This window comes from Ammospiza nelsoni, chromosome 8 (genome assembly GCF_027579445.1).
Source record: "Ammospiza nelsoni isolate bAmmNel1 chromosome 8, bAmmNel1.pri, whole genome shotgun sequence".
Lineage (NCBI taxonomy): Eukaryota > Metazoa > Chordata > Aves > Passeriformes > Passerellidae > Ammospiza > Ammospiza nelsoni.
Genome location: NC_080640.1, coordinates 12043405 through 12060987, shown reverse-complemented (window position 1 = coordinate 12060987; position 17583 = coordinate 12043405). Strand labels below are relative to the sequence as shown.

The window sequence follows — 17583 nt, the reverse complement described above, 5'->3', positions numbered from 1 at the left end:
AGGCAGAGACACCATTCATCACCAAACAAACCATTTAGTTTGTGGGGTTTGGGCCGAGAACTGAGCACACGGAGGTGTGCAACTATTGTACTGAAGAGCATATCAGTTAAGGTGTACAGTGAGAAGGGTGATGGCAAAGAAACAACTTTGCCACTAGAAGCACTGAAGAGATCTTGGAATAGTCTAGGTTACTGTTTATTAACATGCAACGACAACGAACATCAAGGAAAAAGATGTATTTTACAGGTAAACACAGGAAATATTTTCTTTCAAATTCTGTAAACACAGGGTTTAAATCCTTGTTTTCTGGTCATTTTCCAGCAAACAAGAAATGAACAGTGTCAATTTCTCTCCAAGAGAAGAGATTGCAAACAATCCAAGAGACTGGAAGATATTGTTAGCAGTTTTTTTGTATATTTCGGTGCTTGGCAGATGTACTTTTCTGATGCTGAACTGCCACCACTTTCGTGTGAGATAACACCCTGCAGCTGTGTCAGCCACAGTCCACAGCAAAGTCTGCAAAAACCAAATAAACCTTTCCCACCTGGAAGCAGTGAGTGCATAATAGACTGAATGCACAGGTCCAGCTGCAACCTGAGAGGACATAAGGCCTACAACTTCCAGTTTATGAATTGGTCCCAAGATGCTTAATTCCATGGTAGATGAGAGCTTCAGCTTTACAGGAGTGCATCTCCCAGCAACATAGTGCCCTCTAGCCTTAAACGGGATTATGGTCTAAGCCTCAGAGGAAAAACCTCAGTGATATGCAACACTAATATAAAGCTTTATGTCCAGTCTTTGGCCTTATCTTTTCAACAATCCATTCAGCTGCTGATCAGCTCTGGAGAAATCTGGCAGACACACAATGCCAGGAAACACAGTATACTCAGAGCAATTTCACACCAGATGCAATACTCCCTCAGGCTTTTCCTTACCAAAGCTGGAAGGTTTACCATCTCTGTAGACAAAATCCAGCTTTCTGTGTTTTAAAATGCATGTTGTATCTTGAGAAACAGTTAAAGGATTTGGTGCAACTAAAACCCAGAAACAGTGAGAGACAGAGAAGCAAAAATACTTCTCTACCAATGTGGAGACAGAAAAGCTACTGACTGTATGCTGCCAACTCCTTCAGGCAAAGACACCTCAACATGACAGGCTGCAACACAGGAGTCTGGGAAAATGGTTAAAAACTCTCCTCTAATGCTGTGCTATTGGCAGTAAGGTGTGAAAGGAAGGTGAAAGAGAGATAAAAGAGATCCAAACGCTGAGTCTGCCTTGGGAAGCATGCAGACAGACTGCCCCCTCAAAGAAGGTCTGAATGTAACTTAGGGGTGAGAACGAGCGAAAATGCGCTCGGCACCGCCGGCTGCCCGACCCCGCCGCAGCCGAACCTCGCTCCGCTCCCCACCGCGCACCCCGGCCAGGACGGGGACAGCCGGGGGATCCGGGAGACCTGCCCCATCCTGCCCTGGGACTGGTGAGGAGAAAGAGAGGGAAACTTCAGAATGGTAACCTTGAAACGAGCCAAGAATCAAACGGGGTGAAAGAGGGTGAGGAAGAGGAGCCGCACCTCCAGAGCAGGAGGCCGCGGGCAGCCCCGCGGGCGCCTCACCTGGGGCCGGCGTCTCGCCCACATGAGGCGAGGGACGGCTCGGGGCACCGCTCCGGGCTCGGCTTCGGGCACCGCTCCGGGCTCCGGGCACGGCTGCAGACACTGCTCCGGGCTCCGGGCACCGCTCCGGGCTCCGCGACCGCTCCGCTCCGCGCCCGGCCCGTCCCCCTCACACGTGCGCACCCCGCGCCCCGCCGGCACTCACGTAGTGTTTCGAGGGGTTCCTCCGCTTCTCCACGTCCACCACGTTGGCGTCCAGCACGCTGTAGGACAGCATCTTCGCGCAGCCCGGCGCGGCTCCGCCGCTCCCTGCCGGCGCTGGCAGCACCCTCCGCCGCGGCGATGCCGAGCGGGCGGCAGGGAGACAGCCAAGGGAGGATGCCCCGGTGCCGGCTCCGCCCCTGCCGCGGCGGCGGCGGCGTCTCCCCGCTCACAGCAGCCCAGCCCAGCCCGGCTCCGCTCCCTGCCCGCTGCCCCGGGGCTGCGCGGCCACTGCGGCGGCGGCAGCGGCGGCGGGAGGGGCCGGGCAGGGCCGGCGGCTCCGCCCCCGGGTGGCAGCGGAGGGCTCTGGCGGGACGGGGCGGGAGGGGACGGGAGCCACCGCCCCCCGGTGCCGGAGAGGGCGGGCGGCTGCCCCCGGGCCCGGGCAGAGCCCCCGCTCCCTGCCGAGACACCGCGGCCCGGCCTCGAGGAGAGCCCGGGGGAAAGGGCGGGGGGAGCCCCAGGGCCTTCCATGGCTGCAGAAAGGGTCCGGAATGCCCTCCCCGAGCGGCCAAGGCCACGCCGGAAAGCCGCGAGTGAGGGGCTGAGCCCGCTCGCACCGGGCTCCAGCTGGGAGCTCAAGGTCGGCCAGGGAAGGTCCGCAGTGCCCCGTCCCGCAGGGACACACGGACATCTCAGCTGGAGGAAGGTTGCACAGACCCGCTATTATGAGGGCTTTTTAGAGCTGATTCTGCTCTTTGTATATACATGCACAGGTAAATGGATATCATCTTAGTCCCACACCAAGAAGAGTTTTCCCCAGAAATTTCAGGTTTTGGGGTTTTTTTTCTTTTCAGTAATGCATCATTAATTTGCATATGATTATTTTAAAGTTACGTCAGAAATGGGAACTTCAATGTGATCTTCCAGCCCTCAGCTTGTTTTATGACATGCATTAGCTATTCACCAAATTAACTGAAGTTACTAAGATCTCTCCTTCCTCTGAAGTCTCTTCAAGAGCAGCCCGTGCAGATTTTCCAGTAAGATTCCAGAGTGCTGCTGTCGGCTCAAGACCTGCCAGCCCAGGAGTGCAGAGAGGACCAGCTCCTGGCAAAATAAGCTTCTTATTTACAGTCAGAACAGTCCATCTCAATGTGATTTCCTTTGACGTGCTCTAGTCACAATTTCTGAAACAGAACTTTTACAATGTCACTGGCCCTGAAACAATAATCATGAGACAGACACCACAGTCACAAAGCCTTAGGTATTTGGGCCAGAAAGCTGGCATAAAAAGTGGCTGTTTTCAGAACATAGCAGGTTTCCACAAGCAGCCTAAGGGAGGAAAAAAGAAAAGAAAAGAAAAAAGAAAAGAAAAGAAAAGAAAAGAAAAGAAAAGAAAAGAAAAGAAAAGAAAAGAAAAGAAAAGAAAAGAAAAGAAAAGAAAAGAGAAAAGAAAAAGTCAGGAGCAGCCCATCAGTGCATAAGTTATCAGCTACTGCCAGGTGGGAACCAGGTATCTGCTGGCATAGTGACAAGGACAGATGCTCTGAGCCAGCCTTCTCCTCCCTTCTCAGCTAATATACACAGTTTACCAAAATAAATGACCTGACATAAAATGCTAAAATGCCAGCATCCCTCCCCAGGAGGTGCATAAGTATACATGAGACAAGGAGGGCAACAGAGGGGAAAACCTCATGTGCCACTTCCATTGTCACTTTTGAGGCTTATCTTCTTCAAGGCACCCTCTTCTCTTCTTTGAGGGACTTTCCACCTCTAATCCTCATGCATGACACAAGGCAGAAGAACAATTATTTACATTAGAAACCTTTGCTGTTTAGACTGGCCAAGAAGTCCCTGGTGTGCAGAGCAAACAAAGAAGATTCTTTCTTCAAAATGTAAATATTCAAATAACCCATTGATAAAAATATTCCTGATGTGGCCAGTGTGATTTGGGTCTTGGATGTCTTTTCCCTGTGAACCATTATAATACACGTCACACATTCCATCCCGTTCTCCTATCACGCTGTCCAGAAAAAAAAAAAAAAATACTGTTGAAGACTCAGGGTTTGTTTTAAAACAGCTTTCAAAACATGTCATTGGGAGGGAGAGACAAAATACATCATTCTCCAAACAGCCTCCCCAACCTGACATTTTTAATGATTGGCATCTTTTTACTGATACTCTTCTCACCTGCTCTTGTAAGGAAGGAGTTTGTGTTTTCAACCAAACCTGAGACTGGTGCCTTGGGGTTTGTAGCCCTTTGGTGTCTGCCCTGTTCTTTCACCGCATCTGCTCCACTGTTCCCCTTCCCTCTATTCAACTCAATTTGATTCTCCTCTGCTCCACACAACCCATCCCACCTGCAAAGCCTGGCCAGCCTTTGCACCTCTGTCCCCCTCCTCCTCTATTATCTGATGGGTTTGTGCTCACAGCCACCTCCTGCTCTCCTTGTTTGCTTGCTGCATCTGTCCATGCATGTAGGAAAAATGTGTGTTGCCAGGGGCATGGATAGTTCTTTTAAAACATGTACAACACCCAGTCTAGTGGGAGTCCAATCTCCAAGTATTGCAAAGCTGGCAGAAGAATAACCAAAACCCCTTATTATGCTGCAGGCTTGGGAAAATCTGCTCCTGTCTTAGGCAGCAGCTGGGAAATTTAAGCTGATGGCACTTCCCAGGCTTGTATTGGAGAGCTGAGCTCCAGCTGCTGGGGCTGAATGGAAGCGAGCCTGGGTACACTGAGGAGCACAGCAGGCTGGGTGCAGAACAGCCTGTACCTGACCAGGGCCATGAACACAAGGCTGAGACACTTAATTTGTAGGAAAATAACTCTGGAGATTTTAGTGCTGAAACTCCTAATATTTACCTTTTTTTTTTTTCTTAAAGCCCCCATTACTGAAGTCTTATCATAGCATGGGAATATCACTGCTGTTAAAACAATTTTAACACATATATTAGTATAAATATTAACTGCTGATTTAATAACTCACTTTCAAAGTCTCATGCTTCTGATAAAATTCACCTTCTGAAGGTTGAAATAAACCAGCCATTTTTAAAACCTTTTTTTCTCCTCTTTTGCTAGATGGGTATTGGGGTAAAGATTCTTCTTTGACTTTTTTTTGAACAAGCAGGTAATCACATTAGCCTCAGAGACCTAGTGCAGCTAGAGCCCAGCAGCCTGGACTCTGCTCCAATTACAGCAAAAGCTGATCCGTGACAGAATGTGTGTATGTGATGTTGTCAGAGCTGGAGCATGACTTGAGTTTTCATATTTCAAAAGGACTCTCTCATGCTGGTAATTTTTTTGTAAATAAGCATTTGAGTTGTAAATTGAAAACACTTGGATTGTTAAATCAGTGAGAAAATAAAACAAGGGTCAGGCTTTTCTGTGCTCCATTAGGGCCATTTCTAATGCTTCTTATTAATTCATGGCATGTCACTGTAGATAGGTAAGTGCCCCTGAATGTTAACCATGCTGGGGTCTAGCAGCCCTGTCGGTGGTGGCTGGACTTGTTGTTAAAGATGATTTTCCTTTCTGTTTTCTGACTGAGCAGCCAGGTGGAACACAGGGTTTTCCTGTCCCACTAACTGAAGAGACTCTAACGGTGCTCAGCACCCTGGGGGAGAAATTAAATGCCATGAGCTCAGCCCCTTGGGGGAAGGGGAACTGTGCAGTGCTGTGCATGACAGATTAGCCACACAACTCATTACTGGCAACTGGAGTTGCATGCATAATCTGCTAGACATGGTACTAGAGATGTGCCCCTCAGGGTTTTATTGGCTCTGATGTGCAACAGCACAACACAGAGCCTTTGTTACACTCCCATCTCAGCTTCTGTACTTACAAAACCTCAGCTTTTTAAAAAGGCTGCTTTCCATGCAGTCCTTCCACTTCAGCATTTCAACATACACAGCCTTTGATAGGAATGACAGAAATGGTAGAGCCTGTCTGGCATTCAAATCTCAAACTCTGAAACAAAGCACGGTGTGATCTTTTTTCTTATTGTTTTAAAAGCCAGTTGCATTTCATCTTCTTGGGAGATTACTGCTCTTCGAATGAAATTCCCTCTGGAGATAAATAGGCCCAGCTAATATGGTAGAAGGCAGCCAAAGGAACCAGCAGCAGTGCTGGCAGAGAAAATCCCCCCTCCTCTAGCACAGTATTCTTGTGCCCCTTCCCCTCCCAGCCTCCTCAGCAGAGACTGCTGCTTTGTCAGCCCCTCTGTGCAATCTACTATAATGGAAAAACCAAAATAATCATTCCTTCTGCAGGCAGTGTACATGCTTTTCCACTAGCATAACAGCTTTTACTTACATTATGAAAGATCTGCTTCACCCTCTGGACTTAAATTATAGATTATCCTTTCCTTGAAGCAGCTATCTTACAGTTTAACACTTTCATGACTAACAATATTTTTCAGTCCACTCTTAGCAGTTGTGGATGAAGGATTTCCCACTGTGGTGTGCACCCTGCACAGTGTTTAGGGTGGCAGCAGCACATTGTACCCTGCTTTTCATCCATGTACACCTTGTACTTTTCCATTTTTACAGAGGCTTTGTAGATATCTCTTGAAGCACTTAAAAAAATAAAGCAAGCCCAAGCCACACTTTTCTTTATTTATGATATACGTGTCAGGCTTACATTTGAGACAGCTGAAGTTTACCAAACTGATCACAGGTTTGGATTTGGATTCCTCAGGTTTCTTCCCAGATTCTATCCCTGACTTCAGCATGCTCACTGTTCTCAAAATAGCACATTTTAAGACTGGTTTCTACTTTATCCTCTGCAAAAAAACATGGTAGTCTCCATTATTGATAACATCGGCTTGTTAAAATAAAGTCAATCTAGGAAGAAATAGTGTTTCTTTGCATTTTCTTCCCATGTTACCTCTATGGATACATACATGGACACTGAGATTTAAAATTTCTGCCAAACTGTTTTGAAATTAGAATTTGTTTGTTCACTATTTTTACTTATTCAACCCTTTTTGAAACCAAAAAGTAATTTTATTTGGCTGCACAGTCCCTAGAGAAAGTAGAAGAATTTATCTGCCAATATCCAAACCAGAAAACATTTGACTGACAGATTGTGAACTATAAAAACATACAAATAAAACCTTAGGAAAAGTTGCTCATGGAACTGCAGTTTGAACACAGGTGATGAGCACACAAACTTGGCACTGTAAGAAGAATCTGTAACATCTCTCAGCAGTGAAATGCATTAACTTTTTGTTTTGTTATCTTCTTGCAAAAGCAAAGTGGTTTTCCCAACTGAGAGACTTCTGTAGGAAAAGCAGATCTCCCCAACAGCAACTTCATCCCCTGGGTAGACACAAAGAGTTTGGTTTTTATTCCCAGTCATTAGACTGGAGTTAGACTTTGTAGAGCAGTAGTGGAGATGCTTGAAAAATGAAATGCCCATTAGGATATTAATTGCTGTTAACAAGAAATGAGACCATCCCAAGTTGAGCCCTGGCCATGCAGCATCAGCAACGCAAGCCTAAAGAATCATTTCACTAGTGGATACTTTCTCAGCCACTTTTCTGGTGACTGAGGCACACAAACCATCTGTGAGACAATGGCAGCTTTACCCTCAGGATCATTCTCATCAGTTCATGACAACATCTGTGTGACAATTACATTATCCTGAACACTTTGGTCCTCAAAGGCATATTGGTGACCAACTTTCACTTTAGCATCTAACTTTGAGCACCCAAACCATTGGTCTTTTAGGAAGGACAAAATACTCTGCAGAACAGACCTGTTCAAGGATAGTGTAAGGAAGGCAAAGGAAGAGCATATAAATACTGCTGTGCTCTATGTAAATTTGCCCAGCTGTTTATGCTAAATGTTCTCTTACTCCATTTTTCCTGACCTCATTTCCTTCTCTGCTTTCTAATTGCAGAAAATAAAACAGTACAAGTCCTTGCTTTCATTACATGCAACACCTGCTGCTTGTTCTGAAACAGATGTCTACAGCATCGTTAGGCAATTATTTCTTTAGCCTTTTTCAGTAGGACTCATTTCAAACATCTTTGTGCTAAATCCTCCTCCTTCAGCTTCCTCTGTATTTCTCATCCTTTCCTAAATTCAGGGTTCCAACAAAAACTCTTCTCTATATCAGTTTGCTCTTGTTATGTTTGTCCTGGATCACTGTACTCACAAGAGGACAGAGACCATAACCTTTAATCAGAAATTAAGTTCAAGAGATTTTATTGAGGGGAAAAAAGACAAGGTGAGGACAGAAAACAATGAGAGAGATTAGTCAGCAGTGTAGGCAGGAGTTCAGAACACCAGCTGGCTTGTTACAGCTCAGAGATTTTTGTGGACAACACAGCAAAGAGTTTTACATGAACACAAGGACAGACCCTACACTCTCAAAGCAAATGACCAATATTGTCAACAAGAGAAAAACCCAGCCCCAAGCACTCTTTTCATTTCTGTACCACCTTTGTTCCTTGCCAAGAAGAGCACATGTTAAAATCTGTTAGGCCTGCAGGATTTACAGGACTCCATTGTTGGGGAAAACATTTGAGGGAATAGACTCCTCCCTCCTGTCTCCAAGTATCACTCTAAAATTTGGCTGAAGTCTCCATTCCTGGGAAGAACCATGAACTTTCCAGGCCAATAACAGACTTGGCACACACTGTCTTTAATCATGTTGCTATGCAGTGACATACATTTGCTATTAATCTTACCTTGTTTCCAGCAGAGCCATGTGAAGGTGGCAGTTCTAGCTGGCAGGGAAGGAGTGTGCCTTCTTCCAGTGAGTAACAAGAAAGCAAGCTAAAACAAGAGCTGTAGGACATGCTGTGCCAGGTTAATTGGCACTGCAGTGTTCAGTAGTTAACACTTACTGAAAATCGTTCCTTTAGGTTATTTCTTTCACTGACAAATTCCTGGCTGTGTTATTCTCATGCAGTCTTGTTAATCTGGGCTGGTTTCAACTTGTAAATTGCTGTGACTAAATTAGTATAGCCTCCATTGCACATTTAAAGATATTAGTGGAAATGGGGTGGTGGCATCATTAACAATCAGTTGCTCAACTTTGCACCCCCAGTGCAGCTTTACCAGATTTTGATGGATTTGCAGTTTGCCATTGTGAATGTCTTAGGGAAGTATCTGTGAGGAAACTTCTGCAAAAACTGTCCAATCACTTCTTAAAAGAGCACTTGCAGAACAAGTACTTCTTGTGGCAGCTGAAGTTACAGGAATGGGTTCTTTGGGATTGTCCTGTGTGTGGTTTCTCTGGTGTTGTCTTCCTTCCTTCCCTTTCACAGAGGCACTGATTTGGGCTTCCCTCTATCAGTGCATCCATTTCCTACAAATGTGCCAGACCATAACAGTTCAGGGTCCTTTACACATCTTAGCTAGCCAAAGTCACTTGAGGTGGTGGGACAGAGGTTGACAAATGCCCAGACACACAGTACAATCACATCAGAATAGAGTCACAACTTCTCAGAAAAAACCAGGCTGAAAAGAGACACTAACTGAGAGACACACAGGCTACAAGTCCACATCAGCTTTACAGATCATGTCTGCAATGAGATCTGAAAGGACACGAAAGTGGCAGGGAGAGGCAGATAGCTTCTATCAGGGGTGTGACTTCTTGTTAAGGCTTGGGCAAGACACAACTTATTTTTTAGATGTGGTGGGGTTTTTTTGGTGGGTTTTTTTTGTACTTGGATACCTGCAAAAAAATCCCACCACTAGAATATTTAGGGTGCTACTAAATCTTCAGGAGGGTGGGGTGGAAAGAGAGTTGTTTTGCTGAAATTGCAGCTCTTTCCTGCTGCAAACTACACTGAGAAGAAAGTTGCCTCTTCTGGTGCCTAGACAAGGAGCAAAGGACAACCTGCTGGAATCACATCAGGCTGTGAACAGTGTCAAGTCAGTTTGGCAAGGGAATCATTCTGAAAGTTTCAACTACCAAATCTTGACAAGGATATTTGAGTTAGGAAAGATAAAGGGAACAAAATAGAGGAAGGGATTTTGACAGGATCTGTGACTGTGAATGAAATGAAGGGCCCGAGAATTGAGCCAGAGGGGAGAGTGGAGTTCAGGAATAGATGAAAGAAACTGGGGGGAAAGTCTCTGTGCCTGACAGGGTATATTGCTGGGAATGAAACCCAAGATCCTTGGCTCAGCATTTCCCTGCTGCCCATAAGGATCCACAAAAATGTGGCTGTAATGCTGGGACTCCTGGAGGATGGTAACCAATTATTGTAACTATTCTTTTATCTTTGTGACTGCACATTTTTTTTGCTCTAGCCTGGAGGGTTGGGGCAGGAGGACTGGAGACTGTGCTGAAAGACAGCAGTAAAGAACACAGCGCTGCACTGACAGGAAGTCTCAAAATTCAGGGTGCCCATGGGATCTGAACTTGCTCCCTTTCCCATTTAGAGGTAAGTATAAAGATACAAATCTTTGCTAGGCACATCTTTTCCCCACAGGATCAGCTTACTCTCAAAGTAAACCAAACAGCATTTCTTTGACGAACAGATTTCCAGTACTTTGTCTTGTAATTCTCTGTGTGGCTCCATGCCTCACTGGCTGCTCATTGATCAATTCCCACTTTGAATAATGAATTAGCAAGTCCTATTTATGTTGTTCATCACTGGAATACACAAGTATACGCAGATCCAAAAAAGGAACAGCTTTTAGTCATGTCACCAATATTTAACTTGGTAATTTATTATTTTGAAAGTAAAGCCTTATTTCCCAGGCAGGTTGTGTAACATGCTTGTCCTCATGGGTCCAAATTTACAATCCAACAATTTCAGAACAAGAATACTCAGAACTTATTTATCTAGATTTCCATTTTTATGAAGCCATCTAAGAAGTCATGAGAGGAAACAGGATTCCAGAAAAAATATGATAAAAATAAAAACAGGGAGACCATCATTGCCTCATAGGCCTCGAAGATGACAAGATAAGCAAAGCAACATGCATGGAAAGAGAGGCAGAAAAAACCAAAGCTATTAGTACTAGTAGAAGAATAACTTTTCCTAAGTCCCACTCCAGCATCTATCCATTCACTCTCTCCTACACAGCCATACTGTTTTTCTCTAATAGCTCCCATAGAGCTTTTAATGACTAGGATTACAAAAAAATTGAGGCTTATGACCTTCACAGGGAGTTGTATTATTCCCAGTTTACAGAAGGGGGAAACTGAGGTATGAAGCAACCTCATCTCTTCTCTCACATAAGCAGAGGGCAGGGACTGAAGGTAAAGCTGTTCCTTTGTTTCCTCACCAGAAAAGCAAACACTGTGCATTTTGCTAGAATAGAATATTGAGATTCTTAGGTAATTTTTGTTCTCAGGTGCTGCATTTCTATGGAAACTTACCTTTTAGAGCTAATGTAGAAATGCTGACTGCTTTTAAAAATTCCATTTTCCTTACCTACCTTTACTGCCGTAACTGTTGCTATGGAAACTGGAACTGGCCATGAAGCAGTTCTACAACATGAATTCTCACTTGTCAGTCTTACTTTAAAGTGCCACCTTCTAAGTCCTCTAATAAACCAGTAATAATTGTGTTGCCTAATGAGTTTTCAAATTAAACAAAACAAGAAAGCATGCTTTCACTGAATGCTCTGCACAATATTTCATAGGTGTGGTCTAAGAATTTTAACAGTGTGCATGATATGACTCTGTTGGTTAAGGATATGATCTTTAAACAGAGAGACAGTTTATTTGCAGTAAAAGCCCCAGTGTGTGTAGTTGGACTTACATAAAGGTGACTTATACCAACATGGGTATGTCTAGACTGCTGTCACAGAAGCACACTGTAGAGATACTGAGTGAATGGGTAAATCAGCCCACAGTGAGCTCTGTGCTCCCACAGCTCCTGGGGCACTGCTGTGCAGGCACATGCATCCTGTATTCCCTGTAGGTGCAAGAGGGAATGCTCTCAACCAGAGCATTAACCTGGGCTGGGTGGCTACTGTGGAAAAAATAAAGCATGCAAGCTTAAGACACAGCTATTCTGTAGAAATAGTCAGAATCTGTGTAGCTTAACTCTAGGCTCCTCCATTAACTTTAGCTTAACCTTTCACTCTTGTAAAAACTATAGGCTCCCTTGTGTTTATTCATCTTACTTCCCTGAGACAACTCATCTGAGAAAAATCCCTTTTTCCTGTTCTTAGGGGACAAACACCATCACAACACACCCTCCATCACAAGAGTTGAGAACTTCCAGCAAGGATCAACTTAAAAACTTCCAGGGACAGGTTTTTTCCAGAATAACTTACCCATGTTTCCTGAGATAAGCTCCTTCCACCTCATCCCTGAGGCTTTGCAGTTGTTCAGTGCTTTTAAACTGCAACAGGAGCAGGACTGAAGCAGACACAAGTGTCTGCCCTTTCTACCTCCAAGCATTGAAAATCAGTGGACAGGGATTTTAGGCAAACTTTACACAAAGAAACACATTTAAAACACAGTAAGTGCAGCCTCAGAGTTGGAGGCAACAGAATTTGCACGTGAAACTATACAAACTGCAAAGCTGAAGACGTAATCCTATTTTGGTATGAATTTATTTTAAAGAGATCCTAAAGAGCAACATGATCTCCAAACTCTTTTTCTCCTCGAACTCATCCAGCCCACACACTCAGCTGTCATCCTCAGGAGAACGAGGGTCTTTCTTCTAACTTAGCAGGGATCACCTTTCCCATTGAGCTAGCAATGTTTCTTTAACCCTTTCCCAGCAAAATAAGCTTCTGCTAATACAGAACATTTCAAGAAAATGGCCAAGACAGTCTTGTAAATTATATGCCATGCTCTTCCAAATGCTTTCCTTTAATATATCCTCAAATTCATGCCAAATAAGCAACTTAACCATATGTACTGCTTGATTGTGGGCAATTCCTGAAGTGAATTTGAATATAGGAATCAATGTTCCAAGCTACTTCTTCCACAGATAGCCTTGTTTTTAAGCATCACTTCAAACTCATCCACAATCAGAGCAGGAATTTAAAAGCAAATCTCCCCAGTGGCCAACCAGATCTTCTCACAGGCATAAATGAAAGTTTCAATTCCCCTCAGTAGCACTTCACTCAGTATCTGCCTTCTTTCCCTGATTTACAGAGATATTCAGGGCGTGGGGAGGGAGTGTGGAATAAACACACTACAACTCTTCCTTAATCCTCTTCTATTTCCTTCTGCACAGGTACATCCCCCTTCAGCACCTGTTCAGGGCCCATATTAAGATCTGACTAGAAGGTACCTGAGTCAGAGCAGAGCAGCAATGTGAGGAGTAGGGAAATCTGTGAGGAAACCAACTACTGAGTCCTGCAGCAAGTGGGGAACACAAAGCAAATGAATGATTCATGCATAGTTCTCTACTAGGAACAAACTCACCGTCTCTTTAAGGCCAGAGTTTTCCAGGGCCTCTGAATGCAAATGCCAAATATTTTGTCAAACCTTTCTCTTAGCCTATATCTCACTGCAGCCAGGGCTTGGAGTGAGGCAGATAATATAACAAACCAGAGAGCTGGCACACATGGGGCTACTCACTGGCTTTCCTCATGCATATGGTTTATTTTTCCCTGCTATGTCAATCCTTATATAGGGCTTTACCACTACAGCTGCCTCCTGGGAGTCTGCTGTTTCAACTGTTACAGGGAAGGTGCAGAGGAAAAAAGGATAAATTCAATCTTTTGTACTCTTTTCAAGTTAAAGGTCTCACCTCCACACCATAAATTAAACAGATTAATTAAACAGACAAGCCCCTGCAGCAGCAAGCTCTCTCTAAACATAAATATTGAACAACTTTGCTTTTTAACTGTTGCACATAATTATTCCAGATCAAACATCTTGCATGGTAACCTTCTTTAGGCTAATGTTGTTTCATCTATGCCTTGTGTTCTTCTGTAAGCACAGAAATGGGCAGTATTTTACCCCAAAAGTGACAAAGAATAAAAGACACAAAAAGCAACAGGCAGAGGAGATTACAGTGGGTCTCAATGGTTTCTGTATTTTCTTTTCCAAAGCATCGAATTTACGTTTTACCATTTGTGATCTAAGAAACAACTGAAACAGCAAAATAGTAGCTGATTTTAAAAATTCTAGTCTGAAGAGAAAGTGCAACAACAGACATCAGTAGCACAGATGGGAATGCAGAGGAATGCATACATGCTTGACAACTAGTGGGCAAGGGATGCAGGATCCCATTCCTGAACATTACAGAGAATGGGGAGGATTGCTTTAGTAGTGGGAAAGCTGTTCAGATTGAGGAACACATTCACAAACAAACATGCACCAGCACTGCCAGAAGGACAGGCAAATCCTTCTGTTTGTGTGTCCTTTCTCTAGGTGTTACCAAGTTCACATAAAAAGAAAGATCTACAGCTATTACCACATGAAACCTAGCAAGATCAATCATTGAGCCAGAAAACTATCTCCTGAGATGACCACTGCTGTAAACAGTGATCTTTAGCAGTGACTTTTCTTTAGGCACACTGGATGCAGATGTGAGGATGATCAATGTCTCATCTTACTCCAAGAGCACAGTTTCTTTTCCAGTTTCCCTGCTAGATTAGAATGCCCAGAATGAGTTTGATACCACTTTCACTAGGAATAGCAAGGAAGTCAGGAAGAATATTAAAACAAGTATTTGAACAATTTCTTTGAAGCTGAACAAAAATAGCATTTGGAGAATCAAAAGGCTCTTTTTTTATCTACTATCTAGATAATACCAGATAATTACAGTTTCTTTCAGTCTCTCAACCTCTCTTTCTTATCTTTTCTCTTTAAAATACCATGAAATATCCTTCCATAGTGCTGACAACATCACTGTTACTCTCCAGTAGTTCCAAGACACGGTGCATCACCACCTCAGGCAGAGAGGGGCTGTAGCTCTGCCGAACACAGCTCAGGACATGAAGGAAATGGCAGCCTTTTTCAGCATCTGCAGGAAAAAGAAAAATGCAGCCAGGCATGGAAGAAATATTTCAGTGTGTCTCTTTTGAACTATCATACTACAGATCAATCAGGAAAAATCCCACAGCCCTAGATACAGAAACAGATATGTATTCAGAAGAAAGAGATCCTGTCTGTGCCTACAGTTCTCCAATTATCAACTGTTCCCAGTGACTTGTCTGGGAAGTGCCAGGGCTGTAACAGTATGAGGGTGAAAGATAACTCAGTCTTGACTACTCTTAACATACATGGCTCAGTACAACTCGATGAGGAGTTTATAATGTAAGGGCACCTCCACTGTGCACCTGTGCAGGCCATCCAGTTTTTGCAACTTCAGAAGGAACCAAATGAAATTCATTTTACTGAGACCCAACTTCACAGCCTTCAAGCACAGCAAGGAGGTGCGTGGCCAAGGCCTGTAACCGCTGGCCCAACGCTGGCATCTTGTGGAAAAATTGCTGCACTGCAACTCGCAATGCTATCCCATCCCTACCCTGCAGACCACCCAGACAATTATGGGAGTAGACAGTCATGGAACCATCAGTATCAGATTTTATCTCCTTTTAAGTGGAATTAGCCCTGCAATGTACAAGAGAACAGAAGTTTAAAATAGAAGTTTAAAATTCCCCTTTGCTAGGGGCAAGCACAGAGGTCCTTCATGGCTGCACACATCTGTTCTGTGCTAGGTGGGACATTGTTTGAAGCTGTCCCAGTCATCATTTCCTCCACTAATCATCAGTGCTGCAAGCTCCCAGTCCCCCAGGTGCTGAAGTCCGCAACATATTTCTCCACAGCAGCTGACAATGGAAAAAAGACATAAATCAGATTTATCAGCACAAATTATTTTCCATCTCCTTTGCTCACGTGATGCAAGGCAAGTTTGATAAGGGTACTGAGAAACTGCCATGGGCCAGGAAAGGCCCTATATTTTGTTGTGTTTTGGTTTTTTTTAGTTAATTCTCTACTCTAGAATCTGCTGAGCCCCAGAGCTGGACCAGAAAAAGCTGCTGAGAAAAGTCACTGGTAGATAGCAGTAAATAAACAGTTCAGCCTAATTCTGATTAGGCTGTGAATCAGGCAGATATACTTCCTCAGAAGTATCCAGCATGATAAAAAGACCTTTGTGGCCAATAGCCAAAAATGTGTCCACTACCCTGGGAGAGATAACTGCAGAGAACAGAACAATGCTTCTACCTGGTCATAGTGACTGTTGTTGCGAACAAAATGGGCAGCTGCACTGTGCATTTGTCATAGGTTTGTCATAAGAAGGTCAAATTGCCCATCCCTGATCCAGAGGAACTTAAATCTCAATGAATTACATTAATGACTCAAATGTTACCTAACAGTACAATGTGTACATTTACCCTTGATGCTGGTAGAAAACAGCACTTTGGGGAAGCTGCAGGTGTGTACAATTATTAAGTAACCCAAAAACACTCCTGTCCCTCTTTCACTGAGATCCTGGGCTCTTACTTTTGTCCAGCAGCTGAGGGAAGCCAGGCTGTGATTGACTGTCCTGCCTGACAACCAACATCAGAGAGGACAGAGTTTTAGAATTGCCATTTGCTCACTGTAGATGTCTCACACAGGGTATATTCTGACATATTAAATTTAACTTCAAGTGGTTCTGGTTTTTGTCTTCTCTACCATTAGCCTGATTGAAGCCTAAAATTTATAAAACAGAGAAAGAAACAAACCAAAACCCAAATCCATTTTGCAGTTCAGTCTGGAGTCAAAATGTGCTATCTGGCTATATTAAGTTTCTCGATGGACACACAGTGGTGTCTCATGAGTGCATTTAAGATCAGGAACTATAAGTGGAGCCAAGGACTAGGAGTGTCAGGTAGGCACATTTCAGATCAGGGCTTGTGCAGCTCTGAGTAGGCAGGCAAGATTTTTTTTTTTAATTTTTACAATAGTTTCAGACAGCTGGGTTGGGCCTGGGAATGTGTCACAACTACAGCAACGGGGCAAGGCGTTGCCTGGAAAACTGGCAGAGAAGTAACTCATTGGAGAGAAGAGTTTGATTTGTCATAAATCATCCCTCTTGTCATGGAAGATTACTGTTACTCTTGGAGGAAAACGGGTAGGAATTTCTTGCAACAAACAAGAAAAAGCCCTAGAGGTGAATGGCCATGTCCTTGTTTTCTCTCTCCTGCAGCTCCCGCCGCCAGAGGGGGCCGGCAGCCACGCTCAGCTCCGCGCTCTTGCATCATCCCCGGACAACAAATACCGCCGTGCCTGCTGGTTTCCATTGAAGCTCCTTGGCTTTGCTTCTACTGCCGAGGACCAGGACATGAAATGGTCCTTCTGGAAAGCAGCAAAGGGACACTGACCTGGAAACTAAGTAGGGGGAAAGCTTCAAGGAGAACAAGAGGGTTTGTAAAACAGTTGCTAATTTTAAACTGCTTATTATGGAAAACATGGCTTTGAGGACTCAGGACTCTTCAAAGTCTTTTCTGTGACTGATCTACAAATTACTTTCTGCTGCTGACTTTCCTGACCGAAAGAACTTCCCAGCTTCCCATGGATCACAGAGTACTTGTGACAATGCACAAGAAAGGAACAAATAGGGGGCAGTCATTCAGTGCCTCTGTCAACTGTATAGAGGTTCTGGCCTCGATAGTGGCATAGTTATATTAAAAAAGCAGGTTATCAGGAGAACTAACTGATGTATAAAATGAGCAAAGGAATTATTTGACTCTTAGAGAAATGATGTTTTTTAATTGGATAAAAGACAATAAAACAATGTGATACAGCAATTTGTTGGACTGAAACACCCTCAAGAAAACAAGCCCATATTAACCTGCATGCCCAGCAGTAACCTCTTCTCCCAAGACCTTATCTACCAT

The 17583-nt window shown here is 44.0% G+C and overlaps 2 protein-coding genes across 13 annotated transcripts in view; both read right to left on the bottom strand.

Annotated features, from left to right (window-relative positions):
- SH3PXD2A (SH3 and PX domains 2A) overlaps positions 1-1889 on the bottom strand; it is a 230729-nt gene extending 228840 nt beyond the window's left edge. Inside the window, exon 1 of the mRNA XM_059477426.1 lies at positions 1818-1889. Coding sequence (XP_059333409.1) covers positions 1818-1889 — 72 coding nt within the window. The remainder of the gene's footprint in view (positions 1-1817) is intronic.
- Positions 1890-13767: 11878 nt separating this feature from the next.
- STN1 (STN1 subunit of CST complex) overlaps positions 13768-17583 on the bottom strand; it is a 38419-nt gene continuing 34603 nt past the window's right edge. For 10 of the 12 annotated variants that reach the window (XM_059476648.1, XM_059476645.1, XM_059476646.1 and 7 more), the window contains one exon: positions 13768-14720. In XM_059476648.1, the coding sequence (XP_059332631.1) occupies positions 14563-14720 (158 nt within the window). In that variant the 3' untranslated portion in view covers positions 13768-14562. Of the gene's footprint in view, positions 14721-14986; positions 15529-16453; positions 17042-17583 lie in introns of those variants that run through there. The other 2 variants (XM_059476650.1, XM_059476649.1) reach the window with 2 other exon arrangements.